Source organism: Theobroma cacao, chromosome 1, assembly GCF_053813885.1.
Source record: "Theobroma cacao isolate CCN51 chromosome 1, ASM5381388v1, whole genome shotgun sequence".
NCBI lineage: Eukaryota > Viridiplantae > Streptophyta > Magnoliopsida > Malvales > Malvaceae > Theobroma > Theobroma cacao.
In genome coordinates, this window is record NC_142639.1 from 6695703 (window position 1) to 6713003 (window position 17301).

General features: G+C 34.0%; 4 protein-coding genes and 2 non-coding genes across 9 annotated transcripts; 2 read left to right on the forward strand and 4 right to left on the reverse strand.

Moving 5' to 3' along the window:
- Positions 1 to 619: 619 nt before the first annotated feature.
- Positions 620 to 1782, reverse strand: LOC18611751 (uncharacterized). The gene has a single exon (XM_018115115.2). It carries the CDS (start codon positions 1558 to 1560, stop codon positions 976 to 978), a length of 585 nt encoding a protein of 194 aa, XP_017970604.1. The 5' UTR covers positions 1561 to 1782; the 3' UTR covers positions 620 to 975.
- Positions 1783 to 4789: 3007 nt separating this feature from the next.
- On the reverse strand, positions 4790 to 7228 carry LOC18611752 (trihelix transcription factor DF1-like). Its single transcript, XM_018126145.2, has 2 exons — positions 6780 to 7228; positions 4790 to 6372 (listed from the first exon to the last, which is right to left on the reverse strand). The coding sequence occupies exons 1-2, from the start codon at positions 7001 to 7003 to the stop codon at positions 5181 to 5183; spliced, it is 1416 nt and encodes a 471-aa protein (XP_017981634.2). The 5' UTR covers positions 7004 to 7228; the 3' UTR covers positions 4790 to 5180.
- Positions 7229 to 9929: 2701 nt separating this feature from the next.
- LOC18611753 (BolA-like family protein) lies at positions 9930 to 12424 on the forward strand. The gene is made up of 3 exons (XM_007048175.3): positions 9930 to 10086; positions 11987 to 12009; positions 12101 to 12424. Exons 1-3 carry the CDS (start codon positions 10024 to 10026, stop codon positions 12282 to 12284), a joined length of 270 nt encoding a protein of 89 aa, XP_007048237.1. The 5' UTR covers positions 9930 to 10023; the 3' UTR covers positions 12285 to 12424.
- Positions 12425 to 12925: 501 nt separating this feature from the next.
- Positions 12926 to 14777, forward strand: LOC18611755 (Plastid-lipid associated protein PAP / fibrillin family protein). 4 transcript variants are annotated; one of them, XM_088803457.1, is made up of 7 exons: positions 12928 to 13316; positions 13418 to 13533; positions 13614 to 13736; positions 13938 to 14060; positions 14162 to 14206; positions 14308 to 14381; positions 14495 to 14777. In XM_088803457.1, the coding sequence occupies exons 1-7, from the start codon at positions 12947 to 12949 to the stop codon at positions 14586 to 14588; spliced, it is 945 nt and encodes a 314-aa protein (XP_088659583.1). In that variant the 5' UTR covers positions 12928 to 12946; the 3' UTR covers positions 14589 to 14777. The 4 variants fall into 4 exon arrangements, with proteins under 4 accessions (XP_088659579.1, XP_017981642.2, XP_088659583.1 ...); XM_007048178.3 differs by having other exon boundaries at positions 12930 to 13316; positions 13962 to 14060; XM_088803453.1 differs by having other exon boundaries at positions 12926 to 13316; positions 14308 to 14777.
- A 1482-nt stretch (positions 14778 to 16259) lies between these two features.
- Positions 16260 to 16377, reverse strand: LOC148764479 (U5 spliceosomal RNA). The gene has a single exon (XR_016024368.1). It is a non-coding gene; the product is annotated as a U5 spliceosomal RNA (small nuclear RNA).
- A 753-nt stretch (positions 16378 to 17130) lies between these two features.
- On the reverse strand, positions 17131 to 17249 carry LOC148764480 (U5 spliceosomal RNA). Its single transcript, XR_016024374.1, has one exon. It is a non-coding gene; the product is annotated as a U5 spliceosomal RNA (small nuclear RNA).
- Positions 17250 to 17301: the final 52 nt, after the last annotated feature.

Sequence of the window (17301 nt, forward strand, 5' to 3'; positions counted from 1 at the left end):
CTTTAATACAACATAGTTGATACTTTTAACACTCGATGGTGAAAAGTGAAAACAAGACCTGGCTTGCCTTTACACTTAACTATATTTCTCATGACATTAAACTATCTACCACCTCCAATATTTATGTTTTCCTTGCAAGGCCAATGGTTCTACGGAGGAAAGAAGCATTTCCTATGAAGCTTATTTGCTGGTAAAAAATACTAGTACTCCTGCAGAAAAGATGAAGCATGTGAAAATAAAGGAATCTTAGTCTCATGAAAGAAAAGCAGAAGAATGGACCATCTGCTCAAACAGACTAAACATGTCATGCATCAGTTACACTCTTCTCAGAAACCTAGTTAGCAGTCAAGGAGTAGGTTATATATGGACTTCTAGTTTTCAAATTTCAAATTCAAATATAATTAATAGTAATTTTCAGGTGCTAACTCTACTCCTGTAAGAAACCTAGCAATTTATACTGCATTATTTTGTCTCCTTGTCCGGAAACTAACCATCATCAGAAGTTGAAAAAGTAGATTTTCCCCTTTCCAACCTCACAACACACCCCAAAACATAAAGGAATGCTGGAACTAAAAAAACAATTAATCACAATAATACAGTACTAGTATATACAAAAGTATCCATAGAAAGCAACCCTACCTTCATCATTGCGAATTAGAACCTTTAGCAAAAGCATAATCAATTTTACAACCCTTGAAAAATGATACTAGTAGATGGAACTGAAAAGGAAAAATAAAAATGTAAATTACATAAAGAAAAAAGGAACATCAAAAGTAAGAATAATCAACATCAGTTTCAATTTTTTTTTTTTAATTTAAGAAGGAGCCCAATCAAGAATCCAAGGTATTCACATAAAGCAATCAGTTGTTCTTGTCATTAACATTCCTGCCTGTTTAAATGTTAAATTAACCCTAAAAATACTCAGTTAAAATAAATTTAAAAAAAAATAGACCTTGATCAAAGATCACCCACCACCTAAAAACAAAGCAGAACAACAGATGAAGAGACCATGAAGGCATAGATCAAGATCAAGAAGCCAAAATGCAATGCCCAGTTCCTCTTGAACTTAGCAAAGTAGCTCTCGGGAGGCTCCTGGTAATGAATCTCAAACTCACCCTCTTCTCCAAACCCATCTACAAACTCGCCATTGTTGATCCTCAACTTCATTTCTCTCAGCTTCTCAGTAGCCAACCCGAGAGTCAGCTTGTGGCACCTCCTCTGGTACTTGAACCCATTGATGCACCTCAAGGTCTGAGCCACTGAGACATAGAAAATGAGATGGGACATCGAGAGAAGAGTGATGGGAGCCCAGCAATGGCGGCACTGCAGACGAGTAGACTGAGCCTGAGCCATGAAGACAAGCCCCAGGAAGATGAAGAAGAGCTGGAAAAGCTTGTGGAGCTCCTTCTTTTGGAGGTCTATAGCCCTCTTCTTTTCCAGGGTCTTCTCAAAGTGAAGTTGAATTATGGTGTTTAATGCTTGGAGAGCGGTTTCCTTTGGGATTGCTTGGTGGTGATGGTGGTGGTGAGTCTGATGATGTGTTGGCTCGTACTCTGCCATTGATGTGCCAAGAAAGAGAGAGATCAGAGTTGTTTGGGTTTGGTGAGTGAAGGCTGCTACTTACTTACTTTGCAAAAGAGGCGCAGTTAGTTTATTGAAAAATGAGAGACTCGGATCTCAAGGAGAGTAAAACCTATTATAATCTGAGGGTGGAGAGAAGCCTGATCTTGTGGTGTGGATGTAACTGTAATGTAAACTTAGGGTCCTTCATTTATATATTCTTGTGCATGGATTTCTAGGTTTTAGACCAAAGTTTTTTATTCATTCTAAGCAGTAGCTGTAAATAGAGGTAAAAGAGCAAAAGAATTTTTGAGCTCTACCATAAAACAAGCCATATCCACACCCAATTACCACCTTTAAATCTAGTGTTGTAATCATGAGTGAAGAATAACGGATATATTCACATGAATTCAATGGAATAACTCAGTGTTTATCAAAAGTAACAATAATTAATGTCAACTACTTATATCCTTTAACATATATAAAAATCAATTTCAACATAAATTTACACAATTATTATGTACCCAAGGTAAACAAATTTAAATTATGTGCATCACATATTCATTTAATCAAAAATAATAAAAAAATGAATATGCTAATTTGTTTAGTTAAATAGGCATGTCACAAAAATAAAAAATGTTGATGGAAATCTTTTTTCCCACCATCCATGTGCTAAATAAAATAAAAATTCTAAAATTCTCATGAAGAGTACACTAATTGTGTGTTTGTCAAGTTGTCAAATTTTAACACTTATCTTGTTTTCATTAAAAGACAAACACCTGAAAAATCTTATCTAGGTTCTACCCTACCATATGATGTGAGGAACTTTGCTATAAATGCTATGAGCCAATGTCACTCTCCCCCTACAAATCTTGACTTGCTACTAGAACTCATCATAATATTTATTATTCATTTAAAAATGAAAATCTCTCCCTTTCTTTTTGTTTATTTATTTTTTGTATGTGAATTTGCCGTTAAGATAGGTGCAACACTGCAACTCCATAGCTTCAAAATGAAGTTTATGAATTGTTTATTTCTTTATTTCTTTTTATCTCTCCTGGTGTAAACTCCAAAGTAAAAAAGATAAAAGGGCGTGGTTCAGCCACGTGAAACATGGTCTTAAGCCCATAGACCAATCTTATCCCCTTGATTCAATCATCGTTAAGCCAGAGGGCCTGAGCCCACGGCTTCCAAGTTCAATGCTTTTGTCCATTTTTGTTTTGAAATTATTCTTAGCGGGTAAAATGTCGCTTCTTGTTGTTGACGCTGAAGTTAAACCTTCAACACCTAAGGCCCACAGCAAGAAGATAAGGCTTTGTCAAGGGAAGATTGGCGCCACTTATTTAGTGAACTGTGGACCCCTTTTTTTTACTTGACAGTGTCCTCCAAGGCAAAATAGTATTTTACACATTTGGTTACGCAACAGAAAAAAATAGAATAAGATAATTATTTTTTAAAATTTATATAAAGTAAAAATAAAATAAAATAATTATTATATAATTTGATATAACGAATAGAATATGGTAAGAACAATTATTATAATTTATTATAATATTTAGTAGATAAAAATAAGAAAAGAATAAAATATAAAAAGATAAAAATATTTTTTATTATATATATATATGAGATTATTTATTTTTATTTTATATTATTTTAAAATATTCATATTTAATTTATAATTTAAATGTTATTATGATTTATTTATTTTTTAAATTTATTTTTAAAATATTAATAATTTATAATTAATTTAAAATATTAATAATTGATCATTTAAATATTAATATTATGTTTATAATTTAAATGATATTATGATTAAAATATTAACAATTTTAATCAATTTTTAAATTTAAAATATATTTTTATAATATATATTTAAAAATTTTAACTTTTTTCTTTTTATAATAACATTAATAATTGATCATTTAAATATTAATATTTGTTTATAATTTAATCATTAACATTGTAAATATGAATATTTTATTTATAATTTAACCATTAACATTTTAATATTTATTTTATTTATAGTTGAAATGTTATTGTGATTAAAATATAAATAATTTTAATTAATTTTTAAAATTAAAATGTTATTTTTTATAATATATATTTAAAAACTTAAACTTTTTTATAATAATATTAAGAATTGATAATTAAAATATTAATATTTTATTTATAATTTAAATATTATTATGATTCAAATATTAAGATTTTTAATTAATTTTTAAATTTAAAATATTATTTTTATAATATATAATATATAATTTTTTAAACTTATAAAAAACATTTTGGTTAAAGTTATTCCTCAACTAAAGAATAGCTAATACCACAAGAGGTGTTGGTATTAGCTACTCCTTAGTTTTAACTTATCATGGGGAGTAGTCATTTTAAAAGAATGGTTACTCCTTGGATCATGTGGGAACCAAACAAAAGAACATTTGTTTCTTAAGAATAGAGGAGTCATTCTTCCAACCAAATATGCTAGTAGTAATAAATTAGAAAAAGTCTTAATTTTGCTTCGCATGTCTTAGTAGGGTTTTTTTGTTTAAAACATTACCTGCAAAGCAAGCATGTGATTAACATGGTGTACGGCGAGAGAAAATGAATTGGGAGGAAAAGATGAGTAGAAAACTTATTTTCCTTAATTAATAAGAAAACAAGGATAACGATAGCCACAAAGCGGGAGTTATTATATAATTGAAGACTAAATGCTCTTGTTTAACTAATCTAATCATTTTGTCCTCTCAATCTTTCTTTATTTTTATGTTCTCTAAATCAGATGGAGCATTGGTTGAATTCCAACATTTTACTATTTTATCATGAACAAGTATAACAAGCAATGCTAACATGGAAATTATATTTCACATATAATTATAAGCATTACTCAACCCACTGATGGAGTAGTACATATATATATATATATATATGCTATTTAATGTCTTAAGAATCAAGTTATGGTATGCAAAGCCTCTATGATGAACCACATTCTAATATAGGATATTAAGTCAACAATTTAATTGACATAATGACACAACGGGGAGTGCAGAAATGCAACCTTTCCAAATCCCATTAAAGAAAATTGCATATAAAAAGAAGCCTTGGCAAAGTCTAAGCACAAGTGATGAACCCCAAAAGGAGATACTGTTTTAATTATACCCTAACAAAAATTTGGCTAAAAGGATATCATGTCTAAAGGTTTTTCTTTGCCCAATCATACCGATTGCAGGCGCACGGGTGATATCATTACCACTTTGTCATAAAGTGTAAACTGAGAGTGATACAAGCACAAACCAATCAACCAACCATTTCCCCCTTTTGCACAAATCTAAAGCCAAAAAAAAAAAAGAAGGTATATTTGGAATAATATATATTACACACAGCCTCTCCTTATGCCACTCTCTCCCTCCGCCTCACATGTTTATTCAAACGAATGACCATATACACTTAAGGATGGATACCATTTACCCAGATGCCTCCCACGTTGTATCAAAGAAACTTCTCAAAGCTGAAATCTGCCCCCGTACAATCTATTATACAGACACGACACTATGGACCCTGACCCACTCGACAAAACTCAGGCACTCCCACTCTAGCTCTCAAAAGAGAGTTTCACCATTTGTCTCAAATCACCCAATAATTGCCATCGGAGAAGGATCATTAGCTCCAATTTGATAAGCATCTCCTTCTTCCTCTTCAGCGTTTCCATTTTCTTCCTGATTCTGATCAGCATTCTCACTTTCACCATCCTCCGTCACTGATTCTTGATGCGGTCGTTCATCTGGGGCACTCATCATGTGCATCAAAAGTTCCTCAGGCTTTAATTCATAACCAGAATTAACTGAACCATCACCCCTTTTGGTTTTCTCCTTGTATAAAGCATCTAGTTGGTGAAAGTAAGGACATGTCTTCGAATCCTCGGGTCTTTTCTTGTTGCTTTCTTTTACCCTTTTAAAGTACTTGTTCATATTTTCCCATTTCTCTTTACACCTCTTTGCACTTCGATCGTAGCCAAGCTTTTTCATTGCTGTTGATATCTCCTCCCATAGAGGGCCTTTAGGTCCGTTGTCTTGATATTGCAAATCAAGATTAGCCCTCAGCCTTATCAAAGCCTCCACTTCATCTTTAGGCCATCGAGAAGAACTTAGGTGCATATAACTCTCACTACCATTGCTATTTTCTTGCCTCTCAACAACTTTCTCAACAGGGAATGGGGTTTCAGGCAATCGCACTGAGGTTGCTTGATCTGAAAACTTCTGTAGAAATGCGAGCACTGCAGCATCTTTAGCTGCTGCAATCGATCTCTCTTGCACCAATAGCTCACGCTCCCTCTTAATCCTATCCAACTCTTGCATCTTCCATGCTTCCTCTCTTGCCATCCTATCTTGTTCAGACTTCTCTATCGCCTCAATAAATTTCTTCTGCAAATTTTCTTGCTTCTCCATCACTTCCCTCATCAACCTCCCAAAAAACTCTGTCAATTTCCTCTTTTTCTTTCTCATCCCATCCGATTCCTTACCCGATGAAGAAGTAGTCGAGGCAGAGGTTTCATTGAAACTCAAAACCGGGTTTCGGATAGAACACGGAATAGCATCACGGATAACACTAAAGGGTTGCATTGACGTATTAATGTGTCCAGTGGCAGGTGGAAGCAAGGAAGGATGATGATCCAATGCTTCTAATTGCTCGAAAAAACGATAATTCTTGCCATTCGATCTTCCAGATCGACCTTCTTTGGTTCTCCTATGGTACTTGTAGATGTTCTCAAACTTCTCCTTACATTTCTTGGCACTTCTGTTATATCCAAGCTCGGCCAATTTCCTGGTGAAACAATCCCATTGTTGCACCTCAAAATTAATTATTTTAACTTAAAAAATTATTGTAATAAACTTAAGTAACTAAAAATATTCAAAGATAACTAAGAATATTGAACCTGAAGAGTGAAATTAAAATAAAACACAAGAAAATAGTATAAAAAAAGTAAGCACTTTTTACTGATAAAAGTTTTTTACTACATTTCATAGCTCCACTGGTTCTTTCAAAACAGTATAATTAAACAAGAAGGAATTCAATACCCCCAAGTTAAAACACAATGAACCCATTATTTGAAAACCAAATGTTTCCCACATTTTCTGTTTAGAACCCAACATTTGCCTTTATTTTCCAGTTAATTTTCTCCGGGAAAGAAGCACCAAACAGAATTCAGAAGAAAAAAAAGAAATCCAAACCTGGAAACTTCTTCCCAGAGAGGAGCCTTGACACCAGAGTCTCTGAAAGCAACATCCATGTCAGACCTTATCTTCAATAAAGCCAAAGTCTCTTGTCTTGGCCAACGGTTCCCCGGAAAATTCCGTTCACTCTCTTCGTTTTTCACCGTAACTTCTTCTTCATTCTCTAAGCTGACGTTGTCGGCGACTGTATTATTTTCCGGGAAACCTGAATTTTCCATCATCTCACAAACACTTCAGTAGAATAGTTTACAGCCCCAAAGCAAAAAAATTGCGAAAATTTAAGTTGGTTTTTCTTGAAGATGTCGAAAAAGTAAATTTTTTTAGACTTTAGGAGATGGGTGTTTTTCCTTTTTTTTTTTTTTTTTTTTCTCTTTTTAAGGTAAAAATTGTTTCTCTCTTTTTTCCCTCACAATTCTACCATTTGATTGGGTTAAGTAGGTAACAAAGAGATAGGCGATTTAGGGTTTCTTTAAAAAGATAAAGAGGGGTAGGAGGAGTTGTGATCAAGTGGGCCTCAAACCAAGCTGATATTTTTGACATGTCAACTGTTCATTGGTTTACCTGTCATGCGTGTCTTTGACTTTTTTGCAGCGTTTTGACCCAACTCATGATTTTGAATTTTGGGTCAAGATAAGTGGGCTTTCCAGCAATGAGCATGCAAGGATAAGTGGCCCTAAATATCTTGGGAGGCCATGGGTAAAATTGTAAATAAAAAAATTGGATCAAGATCATAGAAAATCCCCTTTTTAAAAGGGGTTGATTTAGGGTTAGAGTTTGGATAGAGCTGGAAACAGTCCTTGCGAAAGCAGCAAGAGCAATAGGTGTGTAGATAGAGACAAGTTGGTATTTTGTCTTGGCAACCAAATTTGGTTAAATTTGCCAGCTTCACTTTTGCCCACTTTTTGGCCTTTTCAGTCTTCATTTCATATTTGCTTTTGGATTGCTTATGTGCAAAATGACTAAACTACTCTTTAGGTTTAAAAAAAGAAAAGAAGTTTTGGAAAATAATATTGAAGATGCTAAAGTTATGGTACTTGTTTCAACTTACAATCATTTGAACTCACTCATCCACACATACTTAGTTGGAATGAAATTATCATTACTTGTTCTTTGAGGGATACAATAACAATGTTCTATTTTTCATAATGGTTCAAAGGGTAAACTCAATTTACACACTTTGTGATTTTTATTTTTTTTACATGGTATTTTTATGATTTTTCCCAATTACTAGCATGTAGCCCGTAAGGAGTTACACCATCGGTTTTGTTAAAAAAAAAAAAAAACTTACAAAATTACCTTTTAAATGTGAATAGATAAATTCTTATGAAAACAAAACTTATTCATATGGTGTTAATTGAATAAAAAATTATAAAATACTATATATAAAAAAGTTAAAACCATGAAAAATATAAATAGAGTTTATCTTATTATAATTTACAATCATATTTGCATTTGAAGGAACAAAATTAATGAAAATGAAATTTTTATTTTTATAAAAATTTAAACTTGGTCAGAGAAAGAAAATTTTATATAGAAAAAGAAGGCATTTATGCTTAAGTTAAGATATTGTTTTTTGTAGCAGTTAAAACTAATTCAGCAGATTTTATTGACTGCGGTAGAAAAACTTGACTTGGGAATAAAAAGGTCACTATTCTTGTACTTATAGATTAAGATTCCAAGTCATAGTGATTATAAAAATAATGCAACCCGTCTTTGCCACATTGGTTGCAAACAAAATACATATTAAAGACCAAAAGAAGGGTCGATAAAATTAGTCAATTCTCGCCAAAAGGTTAAATGGAAAAACAAAAACCACTTTCCGTCAATTGAATTTGTTCATGTGCCCACATGGCCAAACAACTTCCTTTCGGGTAAAGCAAGTGATAAAAATTAAACACATGCACGCATGCAGTTGGATTGGCAGAGGTCAGCATCGAGTGGTAAATAACAGATTTTTTTTTTTCCAAAATGGACCGACATAAATGTTGAGTTAGAGTATGAGTTGCTATTCAAAAAGAAATAACAAACAAGATGAATACTTGTTTATTTTGATAGTCTGGTTTGGACTTTTTCACTCCCAAAAGGGGGAAAAGATATTTATCAAAGTAGGAGTATAGAATTGGTTCACGTAATGTTTTGATTTTATGGACATCTTTTCATACTACCCAGCAGGCAAGCATTCATTCGTAAGAAGAATCTGATGCAAAAAGTCCAAGTTTTCAACCCCAAGGGAATGGTAGGATGAGAATTGAGTATGTGGTCTCCATCAAACCAACGCGGCTCATTTCCGTCCAGTTAATGCAGTTTTCTTTGAGTCCCTTGTCCCTTGCCTGCTTCCAATATCTTCACTTACTCATTTCATTACTGCTGTTTATTATTTATTACATTTAAGTTTACAAGTAACGTATGGCATTATTAGTTCATAGCTGGAACACTAGCCAATCGTGTCTTACTTGGGGTCAAACTTTGTATTTTCCCTCTTTGGATTACAACCAAGTTATTAAAGATTTCTTCTCTTCTAATTAATTAACCCATAAATCCAAGAGAAAACCAAGAACAAATCAAATTGCATTCTGGTTCTATTCAATTATCATCGAAGAGCTTGCTGATAATTAATGAAAGGCATGAGATATTGATCAAACAAAGTACAGGGGTATGGAAAAACAATGGAAGGAGAGTAATTAACTAATGATTGATTATTAGTAAAACATTTAATTAATGTCTCTTTAATTTTGGAGTTAACTATAATTGCAATTTAACTTTGAGTTGTGGACGGTTCACATGCATTGTATTTTACAAAGGGTTTAAAGGCAACATGACCCCACAATTTGTAGAGTTTTAATGAAATGGTACTCGAATTTTAATCATTTCAATTAATTTGGAGAGGGACCCCCCCCTCCTTTTCTTGTGCAATGTATCAACTTGATGCACAAAGTGGAAAGAAAAATGACTTATTATCACGTTAATTGTTATGTTACGTATGTATGTATATGTATATATGTGTATATATATATATATATATCAAATAAATTGAAAATGGGCTTTTAGGAATGAATGGGCCTTGCGTAGAATATAGTCCATAAAGTCTACTCCACCCAAATCGAATCTTTCCCTTTTATATTATTCTTCATTAATACTCTGGTAAAAGGAATATTGGACTTTGGGCCTATATCCGTGCCTTGAAGTTGAACCCAGCCAACAAAGAGAGAAGCGGCGACGAAGAGGCACAGAGAAAGAGGAGATGGGAGTAACCAAGGAGCAAGTTGAATCGTCGTTGACTTCAAAATTGAAGCCGTCTCATCTGGTAACCTCACCTGTATTTCAGATTCTTCAGTTTTCATTCACGTTCATAAGCCTTTATCCAATCCAAGTTGGAAAATTTCAGCCTCTGGGTTCTATTTGCTTACCTGTTTTCAATTGGTTTTAGGTCTAAGTATGCAAAGTAAAGGCCTTTTCTTTCGTCCTTAATCATGTTTCGGGAAATACAATAATGCATTCGCACTTTGATTTTTGTTTTCAAATAAATTAATTATATTTTTGAAGAATTAAAAATCAAAAAGTTTTTTGAAAAAAAATAAAATAAAATGCATGAAGCATGATGCTACTTTTATGTAGACCAATTATTTCATAGTTACACATTAGCAGTTTTCTAATAGCCATTAAGTGAAAAAAAGTTTGCAAAATGCAAGGGGATATGGGGTAGAACTTAAATTTTGTTGAACACTTATGGAAAAGCAAGTTGGAAATTGATGAGTAAGCAAGTATCATGCTGCCTTTGATGAATTTGTCTTGAGATTTTTGTGTCACTCTTGAAATTTTTGTAGGTTCACTTTAGGCTGGAGTTGTTTGAATGAGAAAGAATAATATGTCTTTCAAGCTTTGAATGGATTGAGGGGAAAGGTTGTTCATCCTGTTGGGGTGATTGGGCCTCGTTTAGGGTTTTAACACAGTTGTTATCTCTAGGGTGCATGCACTTGTTTGGGCACCATTCAGCTCACTATAATGTGCTGATTTCCAGGACCTCAAGCTCATTCTTGTCATGTAACCATTGTTGAACCTTCTTATTGTTAAACAAAATGATATTGTGATGAAAAGGGTTTTGGAATTAATCTTAATTTTGCAGCTATTAGGACCCAGTTTTAAAAGATGTCGAGAAGGGTACGCTATCATCTTAGCTTTTTATCACTTGAGAAGAGAAAAGTAAAAGATAATTTTCTTTTTGTTTCTAAAAGGTTTGACAGTGATTTTTGTAACAGTTCAGGTTCAATATTCAAGGCTTCATGTATACATATTCTGATACACATTGTTGAGGAGTAAGGGTTCCTTGCTAGTCTCTGGTTGATATATCACCAAAAATGACGTTTGAGTTTTGATTAGAATTAAATTTGTTTTGTTGTTGCCTTCAGTGATTTTGAAGACTGTTAGATTGTCTATTTGCAATTCTTCGGTTAGCCATACTGGCACTGATCTTTGCAAGAATCTGGCAGTAATTTCAATCTATTTGAAAGCATCCATAGGAAGCTGAACAAAGTTGTGCTGGATGCTTTTTGAATTTTTTTCTCATTCTGACCTGGATCCGGATGATCATAACACCAACCTGAAGGAGATCAATTTCTTAACTGTTTTGAAAAGTGTTTTTTTTGCTTGGAAAGACTTTTTTTAATTTGTTTGTTAGTCATAACTCCATTTATGATGTACTCTCCTCTTGAAGTGTCATTTTTTTTTCAAAGAAAAAGCCCGTTAGCTCTTTTGTTTTTGTGCATTATGAGGGAGGTCATTCCTTCTTCAGTTAGAAAATAGCACCATACACTCTAATGATTTTGAGCTCATGTCATCCTTCGTCCAATGGCATTGGCACCTTTGTTTCCTATAATGAGGATTTGGCCTGAAGGTCATTGTTATCTAATGGCATTAGTAACGTTTGTTAATAAATATATGTGGAGTATGAGTTTATATGCTCAATCAAACACAATGCTTCTGTTCCTGGCAGGGTTCCCTTCTGAATCATTTTGTTTATGCATTGATGATTACTAGAAACTTATCTGCTCTTTAATTGTGAATGACACCCAACTTTTGATTTTTGAAATTTTGCTTTCATATGTCTAAGCCTTCCTAAGGTTTATCGATATTCATTTTTCTAATTTGATACCTGTACATCTGATGCTATTTTCTTGTAAACTAACTCCTATACTTGTGTGTTGCAGGAAGTAATTGATACATCTGGAGGGTGAGTATATTGGGGACATTTTTTATTTGAATTTGTGCACTAGTTCATCCTTCATTTGGATACTTTATAATGAGTTTTGTGATTGGATCAGGTGTGGTGCAAGTTTTGCAATTGAGATTGTTTCTGAACAATTCGAAGGGAAGAGGCTTCTGGAGAGGCATAGAATAGTGAATGGTGCTCTGGAAGAGGAGATGAAGCAAATCCATGCTCTCTCAATAAAGAAAGCTCTGACCCCCGAGCAGTGGAAACAGCAGCAAGAGTCAAAAAAAATCTAAAGCAGCTTAGAAAGATACTCCAGTAAAATTTGGAGGATCTAAATAAGAGTTCATGTAGCCACTTGAGAAATAGTATTTGAACTCAGATAACCTGAAAAGAACTGCTGATACTAGAAATATCAAAGCATCGTTTTACCGTAGCTTAAATTTGACTACCTTTGATAGATGTTTTAGCATGTTAGTACTATTACCTTTGCATAGCTGAGTGGAAACTTACCTATTGGACATACTAAAACAATGGAAAAGTAAAGTGAGATGGAGATCGGAGATTGGTTTATGTGTTGAAAGAATTGTCCCAAAATAGATATAAGATCTGTTGGTAGTAAATTCCATCTCTTATCGCAATTAAGCATGTGTAAGTAATACTATTAAAAAAAAAGTATAAGTAATACCCGCCACCCAAAACATAAAAGCTCTGTCTCGCTACTGTTGACGCCTTGAAGGTAAGAATTAAGATAGTCATCAATTTGTTGATGGTAATGCTTGTCTCTCTGTTAGCATGTGCACCTTGAAGCTGGAATATTCTACAAACTTAAACAAAAAAAATTAAAAAAGAAACATGGAAAATGAAATTGAAATTGAATTTACCAACCGAAAACCGTTCACATATTAAAGGTGCCGATGGATAATTAAAACCTATCATTTATCAACTGGATAGGGCGATGCCAGCTAACCTTGACATGGTCCTGAGCTACTTTCCCTCGTCTAGACATGAACTTGGGCTTTATTTTCCTTTCCCAAAGGCCAAGGGAGCAAAACTTTTTGTACCAACGACTGCATTCATGTCCAACAAGCTTATCCAACCAGCAAACCTAGCTCCCCAAGTGGTTCCTCTGATATCCAAAATCAAAGCAAGGGTGAGAACTTGCAGAGTGGTCTCAGCCACATATCCAATGACAAAGAGCAATGGATTTAGGCCTACTCATACTACCAAGGTTGCTGAGCAGAACGCTGGCTTAGTCGGTGAGGAAGATGTACAAGATCTTAAAACACTTTCCCAGCTCAAAACTAAACTCTACCAGGAAGTCAACGGTATGGCCATTGGGATTTTCAGCCCATTTGTTTTCTCTACTTCATCAAAGCTTTTGAGATAAAGATTGAAATGTTTGTTGCATCTATGTATATATTCCAAGGAATCAATAGAGGGATTGTTGGAGTACCATCCTCGAAGAAATCTGATATCGAGGCTCTGGTGAAGCTGCTAGAATCTCAGAACCCAACTCCAGATCCTACCTTAAATCTAGATAAGGTAACATTTCAGTTGTATTCTATTTGTGGAAATATGCTAAAGGATGGAGTTACAGTTATGTTTCTATAAATGGAATGAAGGTGGGTGGTTGCTGGAAGCTTGTTTACAGTACAATTACAATCTTGGGTTCAAAGAGAACAAAGCTGGGATTGAGAGATATCATCACCTTGGGAGAATTTTTCCAGACCATTGATGTTGAAAAGGTATAATGAATTCATGATAAGATTTTCTTACGGTGAAGCTAATGAGTACGTGAAATAGTTGAGAAATTCCAGGGGACTTAATCATATTGTTTCTGAATAAATATCCAGAATCTTACTATCATATTACCAAATTTAAATGCTAGTGTGCCGTTTCTATATGAAACTGTGTTTGTAATGTCGTTTGCCTTCTACTAACTTTAGCATTTGATCATGGGCAAAATGGAGAGCAAAGCGGTTAACGTGATCGAGTTCAATGCCAGAGGATTGAGTTTGTTGAATGGGAAGCTGACGATTGAAGCGTCCTTCAAGATCGCATCCAAATCAGTTAAAGCTCCGATTCCCCTTTTTGCCTTTTTCTTCAATAATACATTCTACACACTTATAAATCATGATGGAACTGTTTTCCTTTTCTCCATATTCTGCAGAGAGTTGATATAAATTATGATAACTCAACGATCACTCCAGATCAGGTAAGCTGCTATACTTTTATTAATTGAGCCAAAGACTGCTCAGTTTATCTATTCTAACTTGGAATTAAAAAAATGCTTGTTCTTTGTTCGAGAAACAATAGTTGATGAATGTGTTCCGGAAAAATTATAATCTGTTGCTAGCTATCTTCAATCCAGAGGGGTGGCTGGAGATCACGTATCCTTTCTTATCACTGCTGATTTACTCACCCAACATTTTAGTTTTCTACCTCCTTGAGATTGGGATGGTAGAGAAAGTGGTTGTTCCTTTACTTCATGTGAACACTGCAGATATGTAGATGATACCATGAGGATAGGGAGAGATGACAAAGGAAATACCTTCATATTAGAAAGATCAGAAGAAGACATCAGTGTGTTGACTTAAATTCAATTGTTAACTTCCAAGTATTTCAACATTTCATTTCAGACAAGGCACCAAAAAGATAGTGTACAATGTTAGAGTGAGTTATTTCCAGAGGCCCAGTTTGGCAAATATGCCAAGAGGATTGCTTTTGTCTCTTCCCAAATCACTCTGTTAAGATTTTTGGAATGCAAATTGTGTCTTTGCTTCTCATCGCAAAATGCAAAAAAACCGTTTGTGCACCTTTGAAGTTCAGCTTAAAAGGTCAATTCAAGTGTTAGAAATTTGAACATCTTTTTAATTTAAAACAATTAATACTGATGCTATCGACCACCTGACCATCGGATGGTTAGTGAGTGCCACAGTCCATTTTGGGACGCTGACTTCATAATTTTATGAGATTTTATCCCACAAAAAACATTTTATAAGTTAAAAGTAGTATGAACTATTATATTTTCAGTATCACTCTAATACATAGTAAATATGAGATTCATAACTCCCCTCTCTAGGATCATAACTTCATTGAGAAAGAGAGTTTTCTTCGATGTGGGATTTTGTAGCTCATCTGCTGAGAGCATTATCTTGACAATGTGAGATTCAAGTTCAGTGTCACGATTCACACCAACCTTATTGTCCACTTTGATTCGTTGAACTCACGATTTTATTTCACAAAAAACACCTTGCAAGTTAAAGGTGATGTGAACTTTTATATTTTTAATATCACTCTAATAAATGATGTGAAATTTATGGCTTTTCTCTCTAAATCATAATATCCTCCTTTACTCTTTACTGGACTTTAATGTGAGACTCTGTGACTCTACTCGATGAGAATATTATCTCTCAACGATATAAAATTCACGTTCACGCAAAAATCGTGACACTGAAAAAGATACTGACTATTGGGTGATAATTGCTGCTTGTTGTCAATGTGCTACTCTGTAGTCTATCCAACCACCAACCAACTCACATATTTAGCTGAAAAAAATATTTACTATAAAGTTGAAATAGCTTCATAAAAGGAAGGGACCTTACTGATTATAGAGCTATCGTCTTGCCATTGAAATACTATCTCATTTCCCAGTACACAAAATTCTATTGTGTTTCTTTTTGTTAATTAGGCAATAAAAAGTTACTTACAATGACCTTACCGATAAAGATAATTATAATTGCATTATTTGAATAAATATTTTTTAGAATGATAATTTTGAGTATTGAAAATATACTAATCAAAGTTTTTTTGTTATTTTACAAAAAGACAAAGATAATAAAAATGAGACAGTATTAAAACTTCTTGTAATCCCTTAAATCCATGTTGCAATTCATTGAGCAATGCACTTTGGAAGCCCAACGATAAATATAAATAAAAAGCTTGTCTGAATTTGGATAAAGGCCGCAGTAAAGACCGCATTTTAGGCCTTCTGCTCTCAAGCAAAGCGAGCAATGCTTTGACATTCATAAGTATGTCTTGAAAAACCACATTAGAACTTATACTACCATATAAACCCCCCTCCAATCTTTCACCTGACATACATGCTATTCCAATTTTAACCGATACCATTGTCGACTCTTACCACATAACATTAAAATTGACTTAGCCCGTATTGCCAGACATTGAAACGTACATCCAATTAACAACACCCTTTACAAATTGACTTGACTCGTATTGCCAAACATTGAAACTAGTTTTGGTTGGAGAGCATTCAATTAAGAACACCCTTTCCAAAAATTGGCGTATGCCGCTTCGAGTGGCGAGCACACGGTATTCTTTAGTAAAAGGCGAAAGAATAGTTCGCTCTGTGCTCACCACACGGCTCCGTGAGTTTCATTGGCTCTGCACGCTTCCTTATAAGCTTGAGGGAAAGCTGCTACTTGCTTTCTGTGCGTGATGTGGGACGTTAATGTTTTCGTTTGAGATATTCACTTTTGTCCGCTCGTGCTCTTCCCGCCTTCATCCATCACCTTTCCTTTTACAGATAACAATTTAATTTGTGTCCTATTAATTTCCGGATTGAAAGGATTACCACCATATCCATCCTTTAACACTATGTTAGGTAGGAAAGAAGAAAACTAGATGAGAGGAACAGAGGTGAGAAACGAAAAAACAAAAGGAGGAAGAAAGTTATTTTTCCTTTCGTGTGTATTTGATATGGAAAATGGATTGAAATGAAGAGGTTAAATTAATGTTGTAAATAAAGGATTGGCATAAGCTCCTTTGAACAGAAAAGGAAAAGTACAAATCCACATATTTTCCTTTCTTCTTTCTTTTTCCCTCTTTTTAAAAGGAAGGACGGAAACATTGTTTTTACACCAATTCATATTTGTTAATTAGTGTTTGTTGGATGTCTTATGGAGTTGGAAGATATTTTGAGAAAACCTAATGCTCATTTTAATTGCATTGCCCCCTAGAATGGGCATGGGCTTTTGATATACATACTCCTATTTGTGTATTATTATATGCTCATTCAACCAAGATTACTTGGCATATAAATATTTGAAAAACTAGGATAAGTAGGAGAATACCCTTCTTACTTGGCATATAAATATTTGAGAAGCTAGAATCAGTAAAGGGGTATTCAGTTAAGCATACCCTTCTCAAAATTAGCGTATGTTGCTTAAAATGGCAAGCACACGCTATTCTTTAGTAAAAGGCAAAAGAATAATTCGCTATGTGCTAACCACACGACTTCATAGCTTGAACAATGGCCGACATACTTCATTGTAAGCTTGGGAAGAGCCG

Coding starts and splice junctions, on each gene's coding strand:
- LOC18611751 (XM_018115115.2), bottom strand. CDS start 1,560: ATGGCAGAGTACGAGCCAACACATCATCAGACTCACCACCACCATCAC.
- LOC18611752 (XM_018126145.2), bottom strand. CDS start 7,003: ATGATGGAAAATTCAGGTTTCCCGGAAAATAATACAGTCGCCGACAAC. Junction 6,373..6,779: donor CTCTGGGAAGAAGTTTCCAG/GTTTGGATTTCT, acceptor TTGTTTCACCAG/GAAATTGGCCGAGCTTGGAT.
- LOC18611753 (XM_007048175.3), top strand. CDS start 10,024: ATGGGAGTAACCAAGGAGCAAGTTGAATCGTCGTTGACTTCAAAATTG. Junction 10,087..11,986: donor AATTGAAGCCGTCTCATCTG/GTAACCTCACCT, acceptor TGTGTGTTGCAG/GAAGTAATTGATACATCTGG. Junction 12,010..12,100: donor GTAATTGATACATCTGGAGG/GTGAGTATATTG, acceptor TGATTGGATCAG/GTGTGGTGCAAGTTTTGCAA.
- LOC18611755 (XM_088803453.1), top strand. CDS start 12,947: ATGCCAGCTAACCTTGACATGGTCCTGAGCTACTTTCCCTCGTCTAGA. Junction 13,534..13,613: donor CTACCTTAAATCTAGATAAG/GTAACATTTCAG, acceptor AATGGAATGAAG/GTGGGTGGTTGCTGGAAGCT. Junction 14,061..14,161: donor TCAAGATCGCATCCAAATCA/GTTAAAGCTCCG, acceptor CATATTCTGCAG/AGAGTTGATATAAATTATGA.